A 22,713-nucleotide genomic window follows, 5' to 3' on the forward strand; every position below is an offset into this window, starting at 1 on the left:
GGTAGTATTCAGTAGTATTGGTGGTAGCGATGGTAGTAATGGTGGTAGTGATGGTGGTAGTGATGGTAGTAATGGTGGTAGCAATGGTAGTAATGGTGTAGTGATGGTAGTAATGGTGGTAGCAATGGTAGTAATGGTGGTAGTGGTGGTAGTGATGGTGGTAGTGTTCAGTAGTGATGGTGGTAGTGATGGTAGTAGTATTCAGTAGTGATGGTGTTAGTATTCGGTAGTGATGGTGGTAGTATTCAGTATTTCACATGCACTAAGCCCTGCGCTGTGCCCTTTCACGAGAGCATCTCATGTCACCCCACCACTTCCCCATGAGGTAGGTCTTCTTATTAGGTATAAGCAGTGAGCACTCACTTGGGACCTGCCAAGATGCAAAGACAGTTGAGCCAACACACACTGCACCGGGGCAGGTTTTACAGGGCTAAGCAGTCACGAGGGCTGCATTGAAATTGGTCTGGTAGGTTCCCCAAAATGCCGCCCATACTTTGCAGCTTCTCCTATCAAGAGGAGTCTATTTCCCCCTCTATTTACTCCTTTATTTCTGGGATGGGCTTTTGGATTGCTTTCACTGGCAGAATATGTCACAAGTGACACTGTGACAAGCTCCAAGCTCCAAGCCAAGGCTTCAAGAGGCCCTGCAGCCCCTGCTTTGGGCACTGGGAACAAAGTCACCTCCATGCGACCGAGCACAGGCTAGACTGCTGGAAGATGAGAGACCCCCCACCCCCCACCCCCGAGAAAGGCCCTGGTGTCCCAAGCATCTAAGCTGTGGCCCCAGATGTGTGAGCCCAGCCAAGAACAGCCAACCCCTGCCCAGACCGGAATGACCACCCAGCTGAGTCCAGCCCAAATTACTGACCCACAGAAAGAAGAGCTAAATAAAATGGTAGTTCTTTTAAGACACTAAGGTTTCGGGTGGTTTGTCACACACGACAGGTAATTGGTTTATTAGGTCCAAATAGCCGAAAGCAGAACTCCAAACAATTCTTCCATAGGAGAGATGAACAAATAAGCAAAAGAAAAGAACTGGGTAGGGCACCTGGGTGGCTCAGTTGGTTAAGCGCCTGCCTTCGGCTCAGGTCATGATCCCGGAGTCCTGGGATGGAGCCTGGCATTGGGCTCCTTGCTCAGCAGAGAATCTGCTTCTCCCTCTGCCTCTGCCCCTGCTTGTGTGCTTTCTCTCTCTCTCTCAAATAAACAAATAAATAATCTTAAAAAAATAAATAAAAAGAAATGGGTGATCCTACTCCTGACTCAAATAGAAGTATTTGTGATGTCCACTGGCAACCAGGAGAGCCAAGAATTCTGACCGGCTGGAAAACTAGAACTTCTGACAAGAACTAGACTGTTCTAATACCTAAAAACAAAAGGAGCGCTTCTTCATTTCCCTCTTCATAACAAAACGGACCATGCTCTCCCTGGAACATACCCTCAAATGTTTGATAAGGTAAAGAGGTCTAGAGTTTCACATCTGTTTTCCTGAAGTCACATCTGTTTTCCTGAAGTCAAGCAAGAGATCAAATTGGATACATCATCCCAAAGGGAGAGGAAATCATGGCTTTGGGGACCAGAGCAGGATGGGCTGTGTTTACCAACATGTTTTCCTACCAGACAGAGCTACCTGACATGTCCCAGTGCCCCTTGCAGTTGTCATGGCCCTGGCCAACAGAAGTTGAGCAGAAGTGACATACATCCCTTCCAGGCTGGGGTGGTAATGAAATGAGCGTGCTTTCTCATGTTCTCTCCCCATCCATGGGGCCAACAGAGAGAAAGCTGGAGTCCTGAATGACCGTGTGCAAAACTGCCTGACCAGAATCACTTGTACTGGTCTGGGCTGTGAGACAGAAAGAAATCCCTTTCCGTCAAGTACAGAGACTTTAAGGCTTATCTGTTACAGCAGCTTTAACAGATTCTTACTAATACCTTAGCTAGGATAGATGTTTTTAAATGCAAGCCCTACGAACAGTTTATGAGCTCAAGTTTTCTGGGCATTAACAGAACTAATTTATTTGATGGGAAATTTGTCAGAGTGCCCTGGCTTCCTTGTTCTACAGTTTGCAACCGATGGGCAACACTGAAATTAGAAGCAGATGTCCCCCCCAAGAAGGCAAACCACCATCCCTCAATGGGTGACTCCAGAAGGTGCTTGTCTCCCATACAGATTTCACTTCTGTGCGTAAAACTGAAAAAGTCCCAACTGACATTTCTGAGGCTCAGCCTCAGTGACTTACACTTGCTTTTTAAATGTTCTACTAAAGTATAGTAGGGGCACCTGGGTGGCTCAGTCGGTTAAGCATCTGCCTTCGGCTCAGGTAATGATCCCAGGGTCCTAGGATCGAGCCCCAAGTTGGGCTCCCTGCTCAGCGGGGAGCCTGCTTCTCTCTCCCTGCCCCCCCCCACTCATGATCTCTTTCGCTATCTCTCTCTCTCAAATAAATAAATAAAATCTTTTAAAAATAATAAAATACAGTAACAGAAAAGTGGGCATAAGTATACAGTTCAATGAAATGTCACAATCTGAACACATCCAAGTAACCAGCACCCAGATCAAGAAATGGAACATTGCCAGCATCCCAAAAGCTTCTCAGTCCCCACCAGTTCCCCCAGGATAATCACCATCCTAACCTCTATAATTAGTTTCACCTGCTCCTGAACATCCAGTGAATGGAATCATACAGAAGGTATTGTGTCTGGCTTTTTTTGTTCACATTATGTTTGGGAGAGTCATCTATGTTGTATGTATCTGTGGGTTGTTCTTGTTTGTTGCTGTGTGATATTCCATTGTGTATCCACCATTCTGCTGATATGCAACTGAGGTGGCTTCCAGCATATATTATGTGCAAGGACATTCTTTTCACTCCAGTCTACCAGGGTCCATGATGAACAAAGGCAGGGACTCAAGTGGAGGGACTGTTTATCTTCACAGAGAAACATGGACAAAGCATGGGGCTGTGCCCCAAATCAGGACTGTAGCATTCACATACTTCTGAAAAATCACTTCCCAACAGGCTCTAATAAGGGCAATTTGAGGAGGGGGGAGTTCAAACAAAAATGATCACAGCCTGTAAACTAGAAAGTGATATACTCTTTCTAAAAATCATAGATCAAGCCACAGAAAACTAGCACCAAAACGCAAATCAAATGACTTGCTCTTTAGAGTCATTTCTCCCCTAAACTAGTCATTCATTTGATAAGTATTTATTGAGCACAGCCTACAAGCCAGATTTGGAGATGGGTACCTCAGAAACAAGAGGAAATGAGACAGATGTGGCCCCTAATCTGATGAAACTGACACTCTGGTGGCAAAGACTAAACACTCAAACTGATAATTACAAAATGTAAAACTGACAAGGGGTTCTGTACAATGGGGAACCTGATTTGGAAAATCAGGGAATGCTTCTCTGAAGAAGTGACATTGAGCTAAGTTCTGAAGGAGAAGTAGGAGGCAAGCTGGGGAAGAGGAAGGGGAAGAGCATTTGAAGCTGAAGACAGAGCATGCGCAAAAGCCCTGGGGTGGGCAAGAGTATATCGTGATTGAGGAAGACCAATTGGGTCTTCAGCTAGAAAGTGAAAAGTGAGTTAAAGGGAGATACCAGCCAGGTTCATCAGGACCCAGGGCAGACAAAGACTTATAATTCATGCTAAAATATTCTGGACTTGGGGCACCTGGGTTGCTTAGTCAGTTGAGCATCCAATTCTTGATTTTGGCTCAGGTCATGATCTCAGGGTCGTGGGATAGGGTCCCTCGTTGGGACTCCATGCTCAGCATGGAGTCTGCTTAAGATTCTCTCCCTCTCCCTCTGCCCACTTGCACATTCTCTCTCTCAAATAAGTAAATAAGTCTTTAAAAAAAAAAAAAAGATTCTGGACTTAACCCTGGGAAGAACAGAAAAGCCAACCATCAAAAGATAATAACTAACTGAAGTACAAAGAAGTCCCTCCCCACTCTATATGCCAATCTTACTTCCCTAAGTGCACTGTTTGGCCCAGATAGAATTATCAATATTCCCAACCATAAATTTTGCCACACACATTAAAAAAAAAAAAAAGTCCAGATAACAATCAAAATTCTCATTTGCACCATTGCCAAAATTCTAAATAATAACCCCCACCTTTAGGGAGGGAAGGAACATCTTCAGAACAGGACTATCTCATAAAAATCACCAGCCCCACCATCACAAGCAAGAGACAGTCCTGGAGACTTCACCCTCCACCTTCACCCACATTATTTGGCAGCTTCTTCTGCAACCCAAAAGAGCACGTAAACATTCCATCTGGAGGATGAAGGGAACTCAAAATTGAAAAAGTGAAATGGTCAGAAATCTATTTAAAGTTGAAATGCCATCAACACATTTTCAAAATGAAGACAGCAGATGGGACAATCACAGATCTCGATTCAGCTTTGGAGGTTTCCCACAAATGAAAGCATCGAAAGCCAGGAAACTGTTGCACAGAAAACACTGTTGCTCACCCATGTTCCTATCACAGCTCTGACCCCAGCTAAGAGTTTCTGGCTCAGACACATTGTTAAAGTTGCACCTAATGCAGTTGCCCACGATGTGTGAACACATTCATTCTTGGCAGCAAGTCCTTGTTTCAGGAGCATTGCCCTTGCCTCCCCAACAGGATTATAAAATCGGTCAGAACAAGCCAGTGCCCAGCCGGAGGAATAATGGAGAGCTGTTATTTATCAAGGACTCACTGCATGTCAGGCAAGGTGCTAAAGAAACACTTGACATGGGCCCTCTAAACGAGATACGATTACTTCCTTTTACCTCTAAAGAAACAAAAGCTCAGAGTTTAAGTCCTATGCCCAAGGCTCCATAACGAGAAGCCAAGATTTGAACCAATGCCTTTCTGTCTCCGAAGCACAAACTCTTTGCCACCCCGGGCAGCATGTGCTCAGTTAACACGTGCTGGATAAGTGACAGCAGCAGAGACAGACAGAGGAAGTGGGAGGATTCCTTTCAGAGGAAAAATCATTTCCATGGCCCTCTCTGCCTCAGGATGCAGGGAAGAGAGATATCCCTATTGTTAGAACAGTAAAAATCATCCAGTAACCACCTCCCAAAATAGAACAATCAACAATATGACTGACACGAAAATCCAAATGCCTCTTGTACAAGGTGAAAAATAGCAGTGGCCCGTATGTGCTCGGGTGACACCCCACACTGCTTCTAAATGGTCATTTCAGTTTCTTCTACCTGCCCTCCAACCCGACAAGCCTGGGATTCCAGGATCTGAGTCATGGCAAATGTACTTCACGCTCCTCTTTTTCGAACATTTGGCCACTTCACTCACCCTCACACATCCCGCCCTTAAAACAATGACAACAAGCGCTTCCTAGTCACTGTCCTGCCTTCACAAGGTCCAAGCCCTCCTAGATGAAGTTTAGCTCCAAGTGCCGCCGCCGCCCCCCTCACACACCCTCCTTCCTGTTCCCTGTATGTTCTCTCTCCATGTCTCAACTTGAGCTGTCCTCTGCCTGAAACACCCTCCCCAGCTCCCAGCCTCTTGTCAATCTGGGAACTCCTACTCCTGCTGGAAGATTGTTCCCAAATGTCACCTCCTCTGTAGAAGCTTCTCCACCCCTCCCAGGAGTAAGGATGCCATCCCACATCTCATTGATGTGCCGGAAGTCACTGGCCATGTGCTGGTCTCCCCGCAAAAGACGAGGAAGATCTTCAAAGGCAAGGCTAGTGTCTTATTTCTCTTCAAAGCCCATTTTGCAACCTGACTTTATACGTTGTGTTTCTTCTAAGGTATTTGTTAATTGCTGTTCTCCTTCCACTAGAATGGAAATTCCATGAGGGCAGGGCCTCTGTCTGGTTCACTGCTCTAGTTCCAGCGCCTAAAACAGTACCTGACACCTGGGAGGAACTCAATATTTGTTGAATGAATGGACAGATGGACAGATGGTTAGGTGGATGGGGGAATGGGTGAATGGTTGGGTGAATGAATGGATGGATGGATGAATAATGGATAGAAAAATGGCTAAGTGGATAGATGAATAGATTGGTGGGTCAGTGGGTACATGGATGGATAGATAGATGGTTGGATCAAGCAGGATCATGTTTCACCAGCCCAAGGTCATAGAGTCATGGAGACAGCAGGATTTGAAATCAAGCCTGTCTGATTTTTGAGCATGTACTCTCAATTCAATTTATACTGCCAATCTAGAAACCCAAAGTCTGGTCACTGGGCAGTGGCAAAATAAAAGAAGAAAGAGTCTAGAATTCTCCCCACCCCACCCCCACCCCAGCCAGGAATGTGGTTATTGTTGAGCTAAGTTAATCTCCATCTACTTAGCAAATACCAGGACTCAACAGGAGGGCATCTGAACCCTCCTAGTCCAGGTCTGAGTTTCCCTTCTGACTCAGTAGGGCAACATACTGTGTGTGGGCTGAGGGAAAAGAAGACATCTAGGAGACAGAGACAAGCAAGACAAAGGACAATGAAAAGGTATCAGCCAACAATAATAGTAGAAATATTAAAAGATTGACACTCCTGAACAAAAGCTCCCGTCTCTTCCCAACCCTGCTGGATCCTGCAATCACGGTGTCTTTCAATCCTCTGCTCCATCAAGCTTTCTTCCAACACCAACCATTTCCAGGAAAGACAATGAACTCTCCTTCTCTATTCACAGGAAGGAATAGCCAGTACAAAATGAGGACCAGAGGGAGAACAGGAGGAGGAGATGGTTTACAAGCAGAAACTAACATGTCCTTATGTTCTCATAATTTCCTGTAGTTCTTTCATACTAAGAAGTAAAGAACATTTACTAAGCACCGGAATTTGTGTTAGAGAGGCGTTAAAGACACGTTAGCATAACACCGAGACTTTCTCCTCGATGAAATCAGAAAGACGGAAGAGAAATGACAGAGCGTTGTTCTCTGTATGTGATTCAATAGGGCTTACTGTGAAACTACTTACAAATTGTCTCCCAAATGAGAGAAAACACTGCCTAAGCCAAAGAAAGGAACAGTAGTAGAACATCAGCCCTGGACCGAGGGTGAGGAAGGTATCTGGGAAGCAATGCGAATAATCCTGTGCCCCTAAAAACTGACTTTCGGCTCAGAGGCCACTCACTGACAGGCTTTGCTCTGTCTTTTTATTTACTCTCAACCCGTCAGCTCAGACTGGCTCCTCCAACCTCTGAAATGGTCTGATTTTTCTGCTACAGAAGAACCACCTCAAAATGCAGCCCCCACACAAAAAAGAAAGCCAGCTCATTCTCTGAGTGATTAGCTAAGAGACGCAATTCTCTGTCTTACTGAGAGCAAAGCCATCTTAAAGTAACTATCTAATTCTACCAAATCTTCATCTTACTCGGGACCGTGGCACAAGATTCCTCCTCTCTGTGGCATATCACAGAGATAAGACTTCTGTGTATCTTTAACCAGGATGTGAGCAGCTTCACGATGAGTTTTCAGCTCTGACTCCCTGGCAACTCAGACTTTCTCGAATTACTTCAGAGGATGGGAAGTTATTTTGCCTTTTGTTTTCAGTTTTTAATTCTCAAGACCAAAGAATTGCCTGACTCCACCCCAACCATCGCATAAGCTAACATCCCCCTATAAATTCTCATAGCACCCTGCACATTTCTCGCAAAGCACTTCACGGAAGTAAACTTAAATATTGGGGCAACGATTCGTAGAATATCTTTTCTCCTCATTACACTGGAAGCTCCATGACATTAGGATCTTCTCAATCCCATTCACCCATTGTAGTCCCGCCACTGAAAATAATTCCTGACACACAGAACTCAATGAGCGAACACTTTTTGGAAGGATGGATGGATATATGGAATGATGGATGGATGGGTAAAGGCATGTATCAAGTATATAAATTTCCTACTAGATTCTCAGGTATCCATCACACCTCCAAATGCCATATATAAACACTGCGGATTTTGGATACTCTATAAAAAGGCCAATAATCTATCTATATAACATTACACAATTCCAACAGAGAGATAGGATGAGTCAAGTCAAAGAATCTACGATATTAGGGTGCCTGGGTGGCTCAATTGGTTAAGCATCTGCCTTCAGCTCAGGTCATGATCCCAGAGTCCTGGGATCGAGTCCCGCATCGGGTTCCCTGCTCAGCGGGCAGTCTGCTTCTCCCTCTGAGCTACCCACCCCTCACTGCTCATGCCCTCTCGCTCACAAAAATAAATAAATAAAATCTTAAAAAAAAAAAAGAATCTATGATATTAGATCAAATGCCAAAAACGATAAGAGACCAAGTTTTTGAATGCATCAGCCAGAGATGATGAACTTTTCAGCTGATCCCTCTACCCATCCAAAAATTCATTGGACTGCAAAATCAAAAGACCAGAGCATGGATTTTCAATTGTACCTGGTAATTTAGCTATCTATAGCTGAAAAGCATCAAAAGGAGATGAGTATTCTCAAAACTGTGACCTACTGATGTATTTACCTGTAAGTGTATTTACACACATGTGTGTGAGCATGCACAGAGGCAGAAACAAAAAGCTAGGCAGAAAAAGAAAGAATAGTTAGGGGCTCCAATAACAAGAATACGTATAAATTATTTTCAAACCTTTGGTTCATCCTCTGGTCAATTACTTTCTCTGTTATCTTTTCCTTTCTTGACCCAAATACACCATAAACATGCTTCATATGGTTCTGGACAATACACTGGCCGTATCGCTAGTATTCAGAAATACCACATTTTTCAAAATTAGTTTCTAAGAACGTATCCTATCAACTACATTTCCAAAGGTCGTATTTTCCATATTTACTTAGAAAGGCCTTCTGTTGCCCAGTGACAAAGTTTCCAGCTTGCCCTGAGTGCTCTACAGTTCAAGATGAATTTACTGTTGCCTCTCCAACACATCAGCCCTCCTTTTTAAGACCTGGCATTAACTCACCTAAAGATTTTTATTTCATTGGGGACTTTGGGCCTGAAATCCCACTTCAGGTGGAAAAAATAAAAAAGTCAAACCATCAAATACAAAGTTAAAAAGCCTCTGCCTTTTATCCATATAGAACCCTCAGGACACATTCAGAAAAAGCTAAGAGGTGAGTGGAGTTTGACTCACAGGCCTCTGGGATCTGCTTCTGGGAAGGGAGGGAAATGGAATCATAGAAGCAAGCTGCAGGAGTTTGCAGCCTGACTTAGTGATCGTACCAAAAAAAAAAAAAAAAAAAAAGCCCTCTTTTATGATTTTACTGAGAAAGTTCAACCTGAAATAGAGGATATCATATTGTAAGTTGCCAGGGAAAACTGTGCCAAAAATAAAATTAACCTTTGATTCAGCTTTGATTATTGTTTTTATTTTTATTTTATTCTATTCTATTTTATTTTATTTTTAGAGAGGGGAGAGAGAGAGGGTGGTGGGGGGAGGAGAGAGGGAGAAAGAGAGAATCTTAAGCAGGCCCCATGCCCAGCACAGAGCCCAAGGCAGGGCTTGATCTTCCAACCCTAGATCATGACCTGAGTTGAAATCAAGAATTGGACACTTAACAAACTGAGCCCCCCAGGTGCCCCTGATTGTTGTGTTTAAAAAGAGCACATTTTAATCTCTATGCGTTGACTACAGACTAAAATAAACTCGTATTCCATAGAGTTGATGTTGATGAAAACAGAAATGGTTGAATTCATGCAACATTTTGGGGATGAATTTTTTGTTGTTGTTGTTGTTTTAAGATTTTATTTATTTATTTGAGAGAGTGAGTGAGAGAGAGAGCATGAGCAGAGGTGGGAGGAGCAGAGGGAGAGGGAGAAGCAAACTCTCCGCTGAGCAGGGAGCCCAACACAGGGCTTGATCCTGGGACTCCAGGATCACGACCCGAGCGGAAGGGCAGATGCCCAACCGACTGAGCCACCTAGGTGCCCCAATATTTGGGGGTTATTAAAAAATAACTTCTATTAAAAGGTTAAAAAACATGTTTTGTGATCTATACAGGAAAGGTAAGAACTGGTTTACTCATTATAATCATCCCTGCTAGGTCTTCATAGTCAGAAAACTAGTGTGCTGGGGTTTTTCTAGAGAATCCCTGAGAAGTTGAGATCTTTCTCACGAGGAAAGGGTGAGAAAAGACAATCTGAATAAGCCTGGCTGGCTGGGCCCAGACGCTGAGCAGTGCACACATTGGTGTTACCCAAAGTCTATGAAGAAACACACCTGAGAGGAAAACCTACCTAAATACACGAAAGCAGTGTAGTCATTCAGTGACTTCCAGAATGAACTCTGTCCCACTTTGACACAGTTTCCTACCGCAAATCAAGTAATAATGATCATCTCACTTACAGTCACGGATACTTACTGTGGATATTTCTCTTGCACTTTGGTGCTCACCATAACCCTATGAGGTAGGTAGGTACTATTAGTCCCCATTTTACAGATCAGGAAACTGAGGCCACTACAGGTGGATGACTTACCCGAGCTTACAGAGCAAGTAGGTGGCAGAGCAGAGATTCAAACACAGTTCTATCTGACCCTGACCCCATGCTATGAATTCTGAATCTCTAGATTTTATTGTCTCCCTGTTCCTACTAAAGTGACTTCCTTTAAAAGAAAAAGTTCTTCTCTCTGCCAAACTGCAAAAGCTTCTTGGGGTAAGAGTCTAATTCCACCCAAAGGCTTGTCTTCATTACAATTAACGCACAAATGAAGGTTCTAGGGTCCTCTAAAGAATGCCATAGAGAAAAGACTGCCTTGCTTCTCTGAGGGTTCCCACTTCTCACCCAAAATTTAGTCAGTTTCATAATAGGGACGCTCAACCCCCGTGCCTATCATCAGAGACATTCTTTTTGTTTTTTTCAGATTTTATTTATTTGAGAGAGAGCACAAGCAGGGGTGGAAGGAGACAAAGGGAGAAGCAGACTCCCCACTGAGCATGGAGCTGAATGCAGGACTCTATCCCAGGACCCCGAGATCATGACCTGAGCGGAAGGCAGACACTCAACCAACTGAGCCACCCAGGTGCCCCATCAGAGACATTCTTAAACTATCTCACAGAGAGTGGTTTTATAGAAAATAGAGTGGTAACAAAAGGGGAGAAATCATGTGGCAATCAATCTAGAACACTGCCCTCTAGCAGCTCAAAAGCAAGGAAATCTATTCTTAAGCACACAGAAATCCCTGATTTCCCATGGCTGGTGGACTTTCCATCTTTCATCCCTCAACCCATCCCAGCATCTCCAATTTCCATGACAGCACAATGGAGCATGGAGGCTCAAGGGGTTCCCTGCCTTAGGATCATCCTACATACCTCCTCCCCAAGGATAGCGCGGACTATATCCCCACTCCCCTTCTACTTTTTTTTTTTTTATGATTTATTTGAGAGTGAGTGCACAAGAGCACAGAGGGGAGGAGCAGAGGGAGAGGGAGAGAGTCGTAAGCAGACTCTACGCTGAGCACAAGCCGAACACAGGGCTCAATCCCATGACCGTGAGATCACGACCTGAGCTGAAACCGAGTCTGACGATCGACAGACTTTGCCACCCAGGCGCCCCCTCCCCTTCTACTTTCAAAATGGAACACCCCCTACCCTAACTTGTAGTCAGGAACATGGCTACCTGAAATTAACATTAGTGTCCATGCACCCCTGTGTAGCAAGGTGTGGGCGTGGTGATTAAGTTCTAGCTCATAGCGTATAGGCAGAAATATCTTGCAGCAACTTCCGTAAGTGACAGTGAGCATGTGGTCTTTGCCTTTCTTTTACCCTTTCCTCCTTCCCTCTGGCTGAAATAAAGATGTGATGACTGGATAGTCTAGCATCCTTCTTGGACCATGAGCTAAGTGTCACTGAAAGGAAATAGGACCTTGGGCTCTGGACCACTGACTTAGGTGAGAGAATAAAACCTTACATATTCTCTGTAAAATGTGGATCCCATTTCAATCAGGTGCACTTTTTTTTTTAAGATTTATTTATTTATTTTAGGGAGTGAGGAAGAGAGAGAATGTGTGCACATGGCAGGTGAGGGATAGAGGGAGAAGAGAATCTTAAGCAGGCTCCATACCCAGCACGGAGCCTGACATCAGGGCTCGATCTCACGACCCTGAGATCATGACCTGAGCTTAAACCAAGAGGCAAACGTTTAACCAACTGAGCCACCCAGGCGCCCCTAATCAGCAACTTCTTATTTTTATTTTTTCCTTAAGATTTTATTTATTTATTTGACAGAGAGACAGCAAGAGAGGGAACACAAGCAGGGGGAGTGGGAGAGGGAGAAGCAGGTTTCCCGCCGAGCAGGGAGCCCGACGTGGGGCTCGATCCCAGGACCCTGGGACCATGACCTGAGCCGAAGGCAGACACTTGACGACTGAGCCACCCAGGCACCCCTACTCAGCAACTTTTTAAAGTAGGTACTGTTTATTGGGCCCATTTTATAGACAAGGAATCTGAGCTAAACAAGATGGCTGGGAAGTCTCGAAGCCAGGATTCAAACCCACAGTGACCTACCTGATGGTTTGTACAGATGCCTGCTACCCTACACTGCCTCTCAGGGAGAGGAGAAAAAGAAAGGTGTTAAAAAAAAAATAATAAGTACCTTCTACCTCGAAAGTTGCCATACTTGATTAGAAACTTTAATTCTGCTGTACTCTCACTCCACCAGAAAATGCCTACCACTTTCCAGCCTTTGAAAAACAGGATCCCCTGCCATCACCTACACATTCCAGAGTGACTTCCCCAGGCAACAGTAACTGCCAAGCAGGGGGGAAAGCAGCAGCAAAAATGTTCAAAACTCAGGGCACCTGGGTGGCTCAGTCGTCAAGCGTCTGCCTTCGGCTCAGGTCATGGTCCCGGGGTCCTGGGATTGAGCCCCTCATCGGGCTCCCTGCTCGGTGGGAAGCCTGCTCTCCCTCTCCCACTCCCCCTGCTTGTGTTCCCTCTCTTGCTGCATCTCTCTCTGTCAAATAAATAAAATCTTAAAAAAAAAAAAAAAGTTCAAAACTCACCCCTGACCCCAGCAAGCAACAGAGACAGAAACTGATTCATCAAAGTGAAAGGTAACCTCAAAGATCATCTACACATTCCAGCATGAAGACACCATTGGTATTGTGCTTCGGGGGCCAAAGTTCTAGGAAACAATCTGTTTGCAACAGGGTCTAAGCTGTTGCCACTTTAAAGGGATTTGGGCAGATCTGAAACTAATGTAACTGTATGGTAACGAGCCTTCGGTTAAAATAATAATAAAATAAAAACAAGACTATATAAAGCTGAAAAAAAATAATAAAGGGATTTGGGAAGCGTGAGACTGGGGCTCCACATGTTGGTGAGAGAGGCTGGACAGGTCTGCAAGGTTCACTGGATGGGCCAGCTCTTCCCTGGACCTCAAGTGAGGGAGGCTGAGGGCAGGAGCCCACGAGTCTCAGAAGACGGCAATGCCACACAGCAAGCATCCTGACAATGCCACCCACACTCACCAGGGATCATTCGACTTCTCCTGGAGGGTGGAATGCTACAACAAAACAGACCCAGCTAAGTCACATCTCTGACTCTTGAACGCTTAATGCCTTCTTCTCCTGATCAGACCCAGCTCCCCAGAAGCAGTGAATGTGCCCCTACAACACACCCCAGAAATGAGGCATTTCCCACCAAACTCAACCACACCTGGCCAAAAATTGGGGAGAAAAAAAAAAAAACTTTCCAGGACAGAAGTTGCAAATTCGAATGCCTAGAGGAGCCAGACACAGGTGAAGCAGGCCCGGTTGGGAAGGACTGGGATGAAATGGTGAATGCGTGTCCCGGCTATGAAAATAGCTCCAAAGGATTGTTCCAACAAGAAAGTAGGACCAAATCTCCAGGACCAAAAGCTGGAAATTCTGGTATCTGCGTAACATCTCCCAGTTCGAAACGTTGACATCAAATTCAAAAAATGTTTGACAGCCTAAGGGCTAAACAAGTCCACAGGTGATTTGACCCTGGAAAGCGAATTCGCAACCAGGGACAGCTAAGGCCGCCCTACACATGATTAAAAGTCACCACTAGGTTGGGCCTCCCTGGCTGGGGTCAAGGATCTCAAACCAGGTGCAAGGACCCAGGAGGCCAATCACTTGGAGTCCTTCCTGTATGCAGCCAGAAGCTAGAAAAGGTAATTTGAACCAGTGTCTGAGAGGCACCCCATCTGGAACGACCTCTTGCAGAGAGGGAGGAGGCCCAGGGGGCAAGCACAGTCCCCTTTCTAGGGGATGCACCTTATGCAGACGCAGCAGCCACCTGTGGAGACTTCTTTGAAGCAAGGGAGGAGGCAGAACCTTACTCTGTGAGATGAGAAAGGGCAAGTGAGAAGGAATTAGGGAGAGGAAGGGTCCTCCCAAAAATGGCCCCTGGGGACACTTCCTCCAGAAGCAGGATTGGCCAAGCAGGATAGGTTCAGGAGACAGGATTTGACTCCCGCTGCTGGGAAGGAAGAAAGGGTGCATGCCCTTCCTTGGCAGGTAGGGCCTCTGGCTCCCCCCACCTTTCCTGGATGGAGCATCACTGCCCCCATATACACACACCCCTTAAAAGGGCCCTTTTGCGGTGGTGCAGTCCCAGCTTGGCAGGTCACTCTGACATGTGATTCCTTCACTCTCTGCCTAACTCAGTCACTTCTAGAAAGTCCTTTTCACCATCTCTTCCCACAAAGGGCATTCCCAGAGCCCCACAGCTTACCTTGGCACTGGAATCCTTGCTTCCCAAAACCCCTGCAAAGGCAGAAAGAAGCATGTCAGGCAGCCCTAGGGGCCCAGCCACCAGATAGTTCCCCCACGTCACCCCCCGCCCCTTACCCCGGCCCCTCTACCCCAGGTGCAACCTCCTAGCCACAGGCGGGTGCCCAAGAGTCTTCCGCCTTTGGGGGAAGGGGCAGCTGGGAGGTCGGCGGTAACTCCCACCTCCCCTCAGAAGGCAGAAGAAAGGAGGCTGCGACCACCAGGTGGCGGGATGGGGAGGAGCGTTTCCGTCGCGGGGGGCGGGGGGGGGGGGCAGGCGGGAGATCTGCCCACAGAGATACCCGAGTACCTTTGGGGAAAGAGAAGAGATAAAGACGCATCCAGAGGGAGGATGAGAGATACCCTGCGGCGGTGGTGTTCCCTGGGGCACTGGGAAGAGAGAAAAGGCTCCCCAAGCCTAGGGGGACCGGGTGAGAGCTGGGGGAGTAAAGTCTCCGCAGTGGTGCGCGGGGAAAACTGAGGAGTGCAAAGGGGAATCCTGGCCCGCAGGGAAGCGCAATAAGAGATAACCCAGGGCTCCACGGCGGCAGACACGGAAGGGGAGGAAAGGATGCCCCACGCCCGTGGGGAGATAGAGAGGACACCCAGGGCGCTGCCCCCGGAAAGCAGGGGAGGGGATGCGGGCGCCGCGAGCCCGGAAGGAGGCGGGTAGACGGGGAACCCCAGGCGAGCGGGCACTCGAGGCGCTGCCCTCCCGGGGAGGGACACATCCACCCCATGCTCCCGGCAGGTGGAGAACCGGCGCCCGCGCCGCGGCCCCGGGGCGCTCCCGAGGCGGCTGGGAGGAAGAGCGGGCAGGAGGCGCCCCGCGGCCGGCCGTCTGGGGCCGGGGCGGGGGACGCCGCAGGACTGTGCACCCGGGCGTCCGGAGCGGGGAGCCGGGGGACGCGGGGCCGGGCGGTGCTCGTCCCCCACCTCGGGGGCGCAGAGAGGGGGCCCCGCACGCGGCGCTGCCCTCGGGGCCCCGGGAAGGTGCCCTGCGCCGGCGCGCTCTCACCAGATGAAGTCGGTGCAGTGGCTGCAGAAGGTGGGCTGCTTGAAGAAGCGGGCGGTGAATTTGTGGTTCTTCACCTCGTGCACGTTCTTCTGCCGGAGGGCGCCTTTGCGGGCGAAGCGCACGGTGCTCTCCTCGCCCTCGCTCGGCGGCGGCCCCGCAGCCGGGTCAGCCATCTTGCGCGCGGGGAGCGGGAGCCGAAAGGTGCCGGCCCCGGGGCCGCGGGACCGCGGGCTGCGGGCCCAGGAAGCGCGCGAGGAGGCGGCCGCTGCTGCCGCCCGGGGCCGCGGGCGCTTCCCCTGCGCCGGCTCTGGCCGCCGCGGCGCGCGGAGCTGGGCTGTCACTCGCCCAGCTGCCGCCGCTCGTCCAGCTGCGCTTGGCACCGCTGGCCCCAGCTGCGGGGGAGGGAGGCGGAGCCCCGGGTAGGCTCCGCCTCCTTCATTTGCATCGCGCCCAGGCCCCGCCCAGCGCCGCCAGCTGCTTTACATATTGGCACCCCGAGGCTGCCGGCCTCCCAGCGAAGTGTTCGGAGCCGCAGCGCTGCGGCGCGGGGACCGCAGCGTGCGATCGTCAGACCTGAGCCTCGCCCCCTACCCGCTCCTGGGCCCGGGGTTGCATTAAGCACCTTGGGTGCGCCCCGGGGTAAATCCGGAGCGGAACGACCGACAGGAACCGGGGGTGGGGGTGGCAAGGGTGGGCGCGACGGATTCCACCCGGCCTCTGCAGAGACTGGTACCCAGCCACCCCGCATCCATCCCATTGGTCATTCTGCACGCGTCTCCTGGAGGGATGGGCTCCCGCTGTCACTCATTCGGAAAGGCCCGTGGCTTCACACACTTATACACACATACGCACACACATACCGCAGAGGTAGGGGAGGAGCAACCTTATTTTATATATCGATATATAAATATCTCTCTCCACCACAAAGACAATTCTTGGCTTTGCTTGCCCAACCATTTAGAAGAGAACTCCCCACCTTCCGTCCATCCCCTCCCCAAAGAAACTCACTTTCCTCAACTGTAAAATGGGGCTGATGGGGGGCCCATCTTCACAAATGCTGGTCATATTTGTGCCCCATCTGAAAAAAAAAAAAAAGTCTATCTGGTTTCTGAGTTTGAATAGCGAAAGATATCCATAGTAGTAAAATCTCTCCAGATGCTGCCACCTGCCCAAAACATCTGCATCTGAAGCCTTGTTTTATTTGTTAAAGACAGAGATTAACAAATATTGGAGAGATGCTAAAGACACACTAACATCCAACTGGGACGCTCTCCTGGATGGAATCTGAAGGACGGAAAGGTAACCAAAAGAATGATAATTGTCTAGATGAGTACATACTACAGTGTGATTTAGTGCCCTGTCTATGCACTGTGTCTCAACATCCCTCCCACCATGCCTCACCCTCTGGGAACACAGCACTGCATTAGACTATGAACTCCTTCACTAGACCGAGGTTCTGAGAGCAGGCACCGCTCACCATTGTGTCATCTGAGCCAAGCTCCATGCCTGACACTCCTCAGAGCTCAGGAAATATTGGTTGAATGAGTTAAGTGATTGTGTGAATAAGTGAGTGAATGAAATGCCCCTTAAGGGACATTGCCCCTTACCGCTCACTGTGTCCTGTAGGTGTGCAGTAATACCAAACAGCAAGTGCTAGATAGGCGTCACAGGTACTTGCACTGACCTACTCAGTCCTTGCAACAACAACCCTGTGTAAGTCCAGAATTTTCATTATGGATAAGGACGGTGAGGCTCAGAGTGATGAAGATATACACCCAAAGTCACAGTTGTTGAATGGAAATTAGGCCAGCCTGACTACAAAGCATCTTGGTGATAAAGGCGTGAAGGAGAGCAGGGCGGAGCTGAACCAGCAACACTGAACTTCTGCCTAATGAAGCTCAGGTTCCACCATGACGATTTCGCCTGGAAGCTACTGAGTGGTAAGTCATTATTAGGCTGCATGTGGAGAGCCATGGCTGTGATAATAGAATGTCCCTCTGCTGCATAGTAATTCAAAGGTAAGGAGGAAAAAATAGCATTCACTTTTAAGGTTGACATGTTTTGGAAACTGGACGTGCCTGTCTATTATTAGTCCTTTAAGAGGCCCCATCGCCAACCAGGGAGGCTTGGGAAAACATCCCAGGAGACATTGCTGCTGAAGTAGATTTCCTTTGAACCGATGAGCTGGAGGCTTGCAGCCCACATCCTGCCTTTTGAACGAAGTGATCTGGATGACTTTGCTCTGTAACAACAAACAGTACCTCATGGGGCCAGAGCCTGGAGATGCAAGGGCTGGTGGATCCCAAAGGAACACTGGAGTCCTGCAGGGGCTGCACCATTTGAGGATGAGGGAACACAGCTCCCACTGCACCCAGATCTCTAGAGCAGGGGTCTCAAACTGGTGGCCCTTGGATGCATTTTTTTTTTTTTTTGGTTGGCCAAGGAAATTTTTTTTTGTTCGTATTTGGTAGAATTTCACCTAAACATCCAGATTCTGACTTCTCTAAGAAACAAGATATGGTTGCATAACCCTACCTTCCTCCACTCACTCATGCATTTGTTCATTCATTGAGCAATGAATTTATTGAGCACCTGCTATGTGCTATTCCACAACATTGTTGAATAAAACAGAAGTCCTGGCCTTCATGGAACTTACAGTCTAATGGGGAAGACAGACAATAACCTAATAAACTAATAAATCTTTACAAGGTGGTGTCGAGATTGATGCCATAAAGAACAATAAAGCATAGTAAAAGAATGAAAAGTGACAGCAGCCAGGGAAATCCTTTCTGATAAGAGGACATCTGAGGAGGGGCACCTGGGTGGCTCAGTCATTAAGTGTCTGCCTTTGGCTCAGGTTATGGTCCCAGGGTCCTGGAATTGAGCCCCGCATCGGGCTCCCTGCTCCTCGGGAAGCCTGCTTCTCCCTCTCCCACTCCCCTTGCTTGTGTTCCCTCTCTTGCTGTGTCTCTCTCTGTCAAAAAATAAATAAAATCTTAAAAAAAAAAAAAAGAGGACATCTGAGGAAAGACGTGAATGAAGTGAGAGGGTGAGCCATGGGGCTGTCTGAGGGTAGAGTGTTCTAGACCGAGAAAACAAGCAAATGCAAAGGACCTGGGGAAGGAGTGCTCAGCATGTTGGAGAAATAGCAAGGAGGCCTCTGTGGCTGGAGTGGAGAAAGGCAAGACAGAGGGTACAAGACATGGTCAATAAGGTAGCAGGGCATTGTTGGGGTGCCTGAGTGGCTCAGTCGTTAAGCAGCTGCCTTCAGCTCAGGTCATGATCCCAGGGTCCTGGGATCGAGCCCCACATCAGGCTCCCTGCTCCACGGGAAGCCTGCTTCTCCCTCTCCCACTCCCCCTGCTTGTGTTCCTTCTCTCGCTGTGTCCCTCTCTGTCAAGTAAATGAATAAAATCTTAAAAAAAAAAAATAAAAGTGTAAAAAAAAAAAAAGGTAGCAGGGCATTGTATACTTTTAAGGAGTTTGGATTTCATTCCAGTGAACAGGAGGCTATTGGACAGTTGAGAGCAGAGAAGTGGCCTGATGACTTGCTTGCTTTTTTTTCTTTGTTACTATTGTTGTTTTTAAGATTACTCCAGATACTATGTGGAAAATAGATTGAAGAGGGGATAGAGTAGAAGCCAGAGAAGCAGTTGAGATCATTGAAGTGGATGAGGCAAGAGATGGTGACAAGACAGCATGGTGCCACATGGAGATAAAGGACAGTAGGTCCCTACAGATTTGTCATGGGCCCTCTAGGTCACCACAGCCCCGCATGGTCCACTCTGCTAATAAAGCAATGAATGCTGGCCACTCGAAAGATTTCAGAGGCAATGGAAAGGCAGGTTCCTCTGGCCAGGAATGGAGTCCAAGATCTCTTAAGTCCAAGCATCAACCTTGTTGTATATATTAGTTTCCTGTGGGTACCATAATGAATTTTAACAAACCAGGTGGGCTAAAAAAAAAATGGAAGTGTATTCTTTCACAATTCTGGAGGCCAAAAGGCTGAAATCAAGATGTCTACAGGGCCCCACTCCCTCTGGAGGCTTCAGAGAAGAATCCTTCCTTGCCTCTTCCAAGTTCCAGTGGCTGACGGCATTCCTTGGTGTGTGGCCGCACCACCCCCTTTTTTACCCCCATCTTCACATGAACTTCTCTGTGCCTCTCTTCCCCTCTTCTGTCTAATCACCTCTGTGTATCTCTTACAAGGACACAGGTTATTCATTGGATTTAGGGCTCAGTCAAATAATCTGAGATGATCTCTTCATCTCAAAATCCTTAATTTAATTATATCTGCAAAGAAACTTTTTTCCAAATAAGATAACATTCAAAAGTTCCAGGAATTAGGACACGGACATATCTTTTTTGTGGAGGGGCACCACTCAACCCATGACAGTGCATGACCCTGGACAAGTCACTTCCTCCTTCTGTGTCTTGATTTCCTTCTCTGTAAAATAGAGGTGGAGACATAGTAGTTTGCCTTCCAAATCTTTCAATCCAAGATTGCATTTTCCAACATAGTAGTCACTAGCCACACGTGGCTAGTAAGCATTTGGAATGTAGCTAGTCTGAACTGAGATGTGACTGTAAGTATAAAATGCATCCCAAAATATCAAGTACTTAGAATGGAAAAAAAAAAAAGTAAAATACTTCATAAACAACTTTTATCTTCATTGCATGTTGAAATTATGACATTTTAAGATGTATTAGGCTAAAGCAGATTTCTAAAATTAATTTCACCTTTTTCTTTTTACTTTTTTAATGTGGCTACTAGAAAATACAAAATTATATATGTGGCTCACATTATATTTCTTTAGACAGTTCTATTCTAAAGAACAGAGTTTAAATAACATTAAATAAATTAATTGTTAAAACTGGGTAATATAAATAAAAGCTCATCTCTATTCTATGTGGCATCAGCAGTGATAGCCTGACTGGAAGCTGAAGGGTCTGCTTTCAAGATGCTCACTCACATGGTTGATAAGTTGGTGCTAGCTATCAGTTGGGAGCTCACCCAGGGCTTTGAACTGGGGGCTTGGTTCCTTTGAATGTGGGCCTCTCCATGGCAGCCTGAGCTTCCTCATAGCATGGTGGTTGAATTCCAAGAGTGAGTGTTCCAGGAGGTAAGAAGTGGAAGATAACAGTTCTGGAAACTGGTACAGTGTCACTTCTGACCTATGCTAGTGGTCAAGCAATCTCAGAGCCTATATTCATGGCCCAATAAAAAGAGTGTCTCATTAAAAAGACCCTATGTCTCACTAGAAAGAGTGTCAAAAATTGGGGGGCCACACAGGAGGAGCTCAATAAATATTTATTGAATTGATAAAATGTCACAATTCCCATCTGACATGTGAGAAAACAGAAATTTGAAAAAGTGAAGAATTCTCAAGGTCACTTTAGAACTGCTACTAATAATAGGGGTGCCTGGCGGTGCCTGGGTGGCTCAGTCGCTAAGCATCTGCCTTCGTCCTGGGTCATGGTCCCAGGGTCCTGGGATTGAGCCCCATATTGGGCTCCTTGCTCAGCATGGAGCCTGCTTCTCCCTCTCCCACTCCCCCTGCTTGCGTTCCCTCTCTCGCTGTCTCTCTCTGTCAAATAAATAAATAAAATCTTTAAAAAATAATAATAATAGGGTGCCTGGGTGGCTCAGTCATTAAGCGTCTGCCTTTGGCTCAGATCATGATCCCAAGGTCTTGGGTTCAAGCCCCGCAGTGGGCTCCCTGCTCCGCAGGAGGCCTGCTTCTCCCTCTCCCACTTCCCCTGCTTGTGTTCCCTCTCTCGCTAGGTCTCTGTCAAATAAATAAATAAAATCTTAAAAAAATATATTAAGAAACAGGAAAGTATGGCCCATTCAAAGGAAAAAATAAATCAACAGAAACTATCTCAGTGAAAGACCACATGGAGAACCTACTAAACAAATATTTTACAACAACTGTCTCAGGGGCACCTGGGTGGCTTAGTCGGTTAAGCGTCCACCTTCATGATGGGCTCAGTCAGATAATCTGAGATGGGCTCAGATCTTTAGTCATGATCTCAGGGTCCTGGGATCAAGCCCCACTTCGGGCTCCTTTCTCAGCAGAGAGCCTGCTTCTCCCTCTCCCTCTGCCTGCCGCTCTGCCTACTTGTGCTCTCTCTCTATGTCTCCGTCAAATAAATAAAATCTTTAACAAAACAAAACAAAACAACCATCTCAAAAATGCTCAAGGACCTACAGGAAGACTTGGAGAAAGTCAAAAAAAGAATGGATGAACAAAATGGAAACCTAAAAGGAAACCAAAAGAAATTCTAGAACTGAAGAGTACAATAATTGTAATTTAAAAATTCAGTAAAGGGATTCAAAGGCAGATCTGAGCAGACAGATGAAAGAATCAGTGAACTTGAAGATAGGACAATTGAAATTACCAAGGAACAGAAAGAAAAAAAGTGAGAAAAAGTGAACAGAGCCTAAGGGACCTGTGGAATGCCCTAAGTAAATGAACATACTCATTGTGGGAGTCCCCAAAGGGGAAACAAGACAGAAAGGGCAGAAAGATTATTTGAAGAAATAATGACCAAAAACTTCCCAAGTTTCATGAAAGTCATGACTGTAGACATTCAAGGAGTTCAAATAACTTTAAGTGAGATAAATTCAGAGACTCACGCTGAGACAGAATGTAACCAAACTGTAAAAAGACAAAGATTCTTAAAAGCAGCAAGAGAGAAGTGACTCATCACATACAAGGAATCCTCAATAAGATTACAATCAGATTTTTCATCAGAAACTTTGGAGGCCGGGGCGCCCGGGTGGCTCAGTTGGTTAAGCATCTGCCTTCAGCTCAGGTCATGATCCCAGGGTCCAGGGATCAAGTCCCGTGTCAGGCTCCCTGCTCAGCGGGGAGTCTGCTTCTCCCTCTGCCTCCCTCCCCCTCACTTATGCTCTCTCTCTTTGCTCACCCCCTCTCTCCCTCTCTCCCAAATAAATAAATAAAAATCTTAAAAAAAAAAAAAAGAAACTTGCGAGGCCAAAGGCAGTGAA

General features: G+C 47.0%; 1 protein-coding gene across 2 annotated transcripts in view; it reads right to left on the bottom strand.

Annotated features, from left to right (window-relative positions):
- The window catches only part of PRKCB (protein kinase C beta), a 317,015-nt gene extending 301,024 nt beyond the window's left edge, over positions 1 to 15,991 (bottom strand). For both annotated transcript variants that reach the window (XM_034988039.1, XM_034988038.1), the window contains exons 1-2: positions 15,699 to 15,991; positions 14,643 to 14,674 (exon numbers count right to left, since the gene is read on the bottom strand). In XM_034988039.1, coding sequence (XP_034843930.1) covers positions 14,643 to 14,674; positions 15,699 to 15,871 — 205 coding nt within the window. In that variant the 5' untranslated portion in view covers positions 15,872 to 15,991. The remainder of the gene's footprint in view (positions 1 to 14,642; positions 14,675 to 15,698) is intronic.
- Positions 15,992 to 22,713: the final 6,722 nt, after the last annotated feature.

This window comes from Mirounga leonina, unplaced genomic scaffold, assembly GCF_011800145.1.
Source record: "Mirounga leonina isolate KUSES-001 unplaced genomic scaffold, KU_Mleo_1.0 Mir_448, whole genome shotgun sequence".
Taxonomy (NCBI): Eukaryota; Metazoa; Chordata; class Mammalia; order Carnivora; family Phocidae; genus Mirounga; species Mirounga leonina.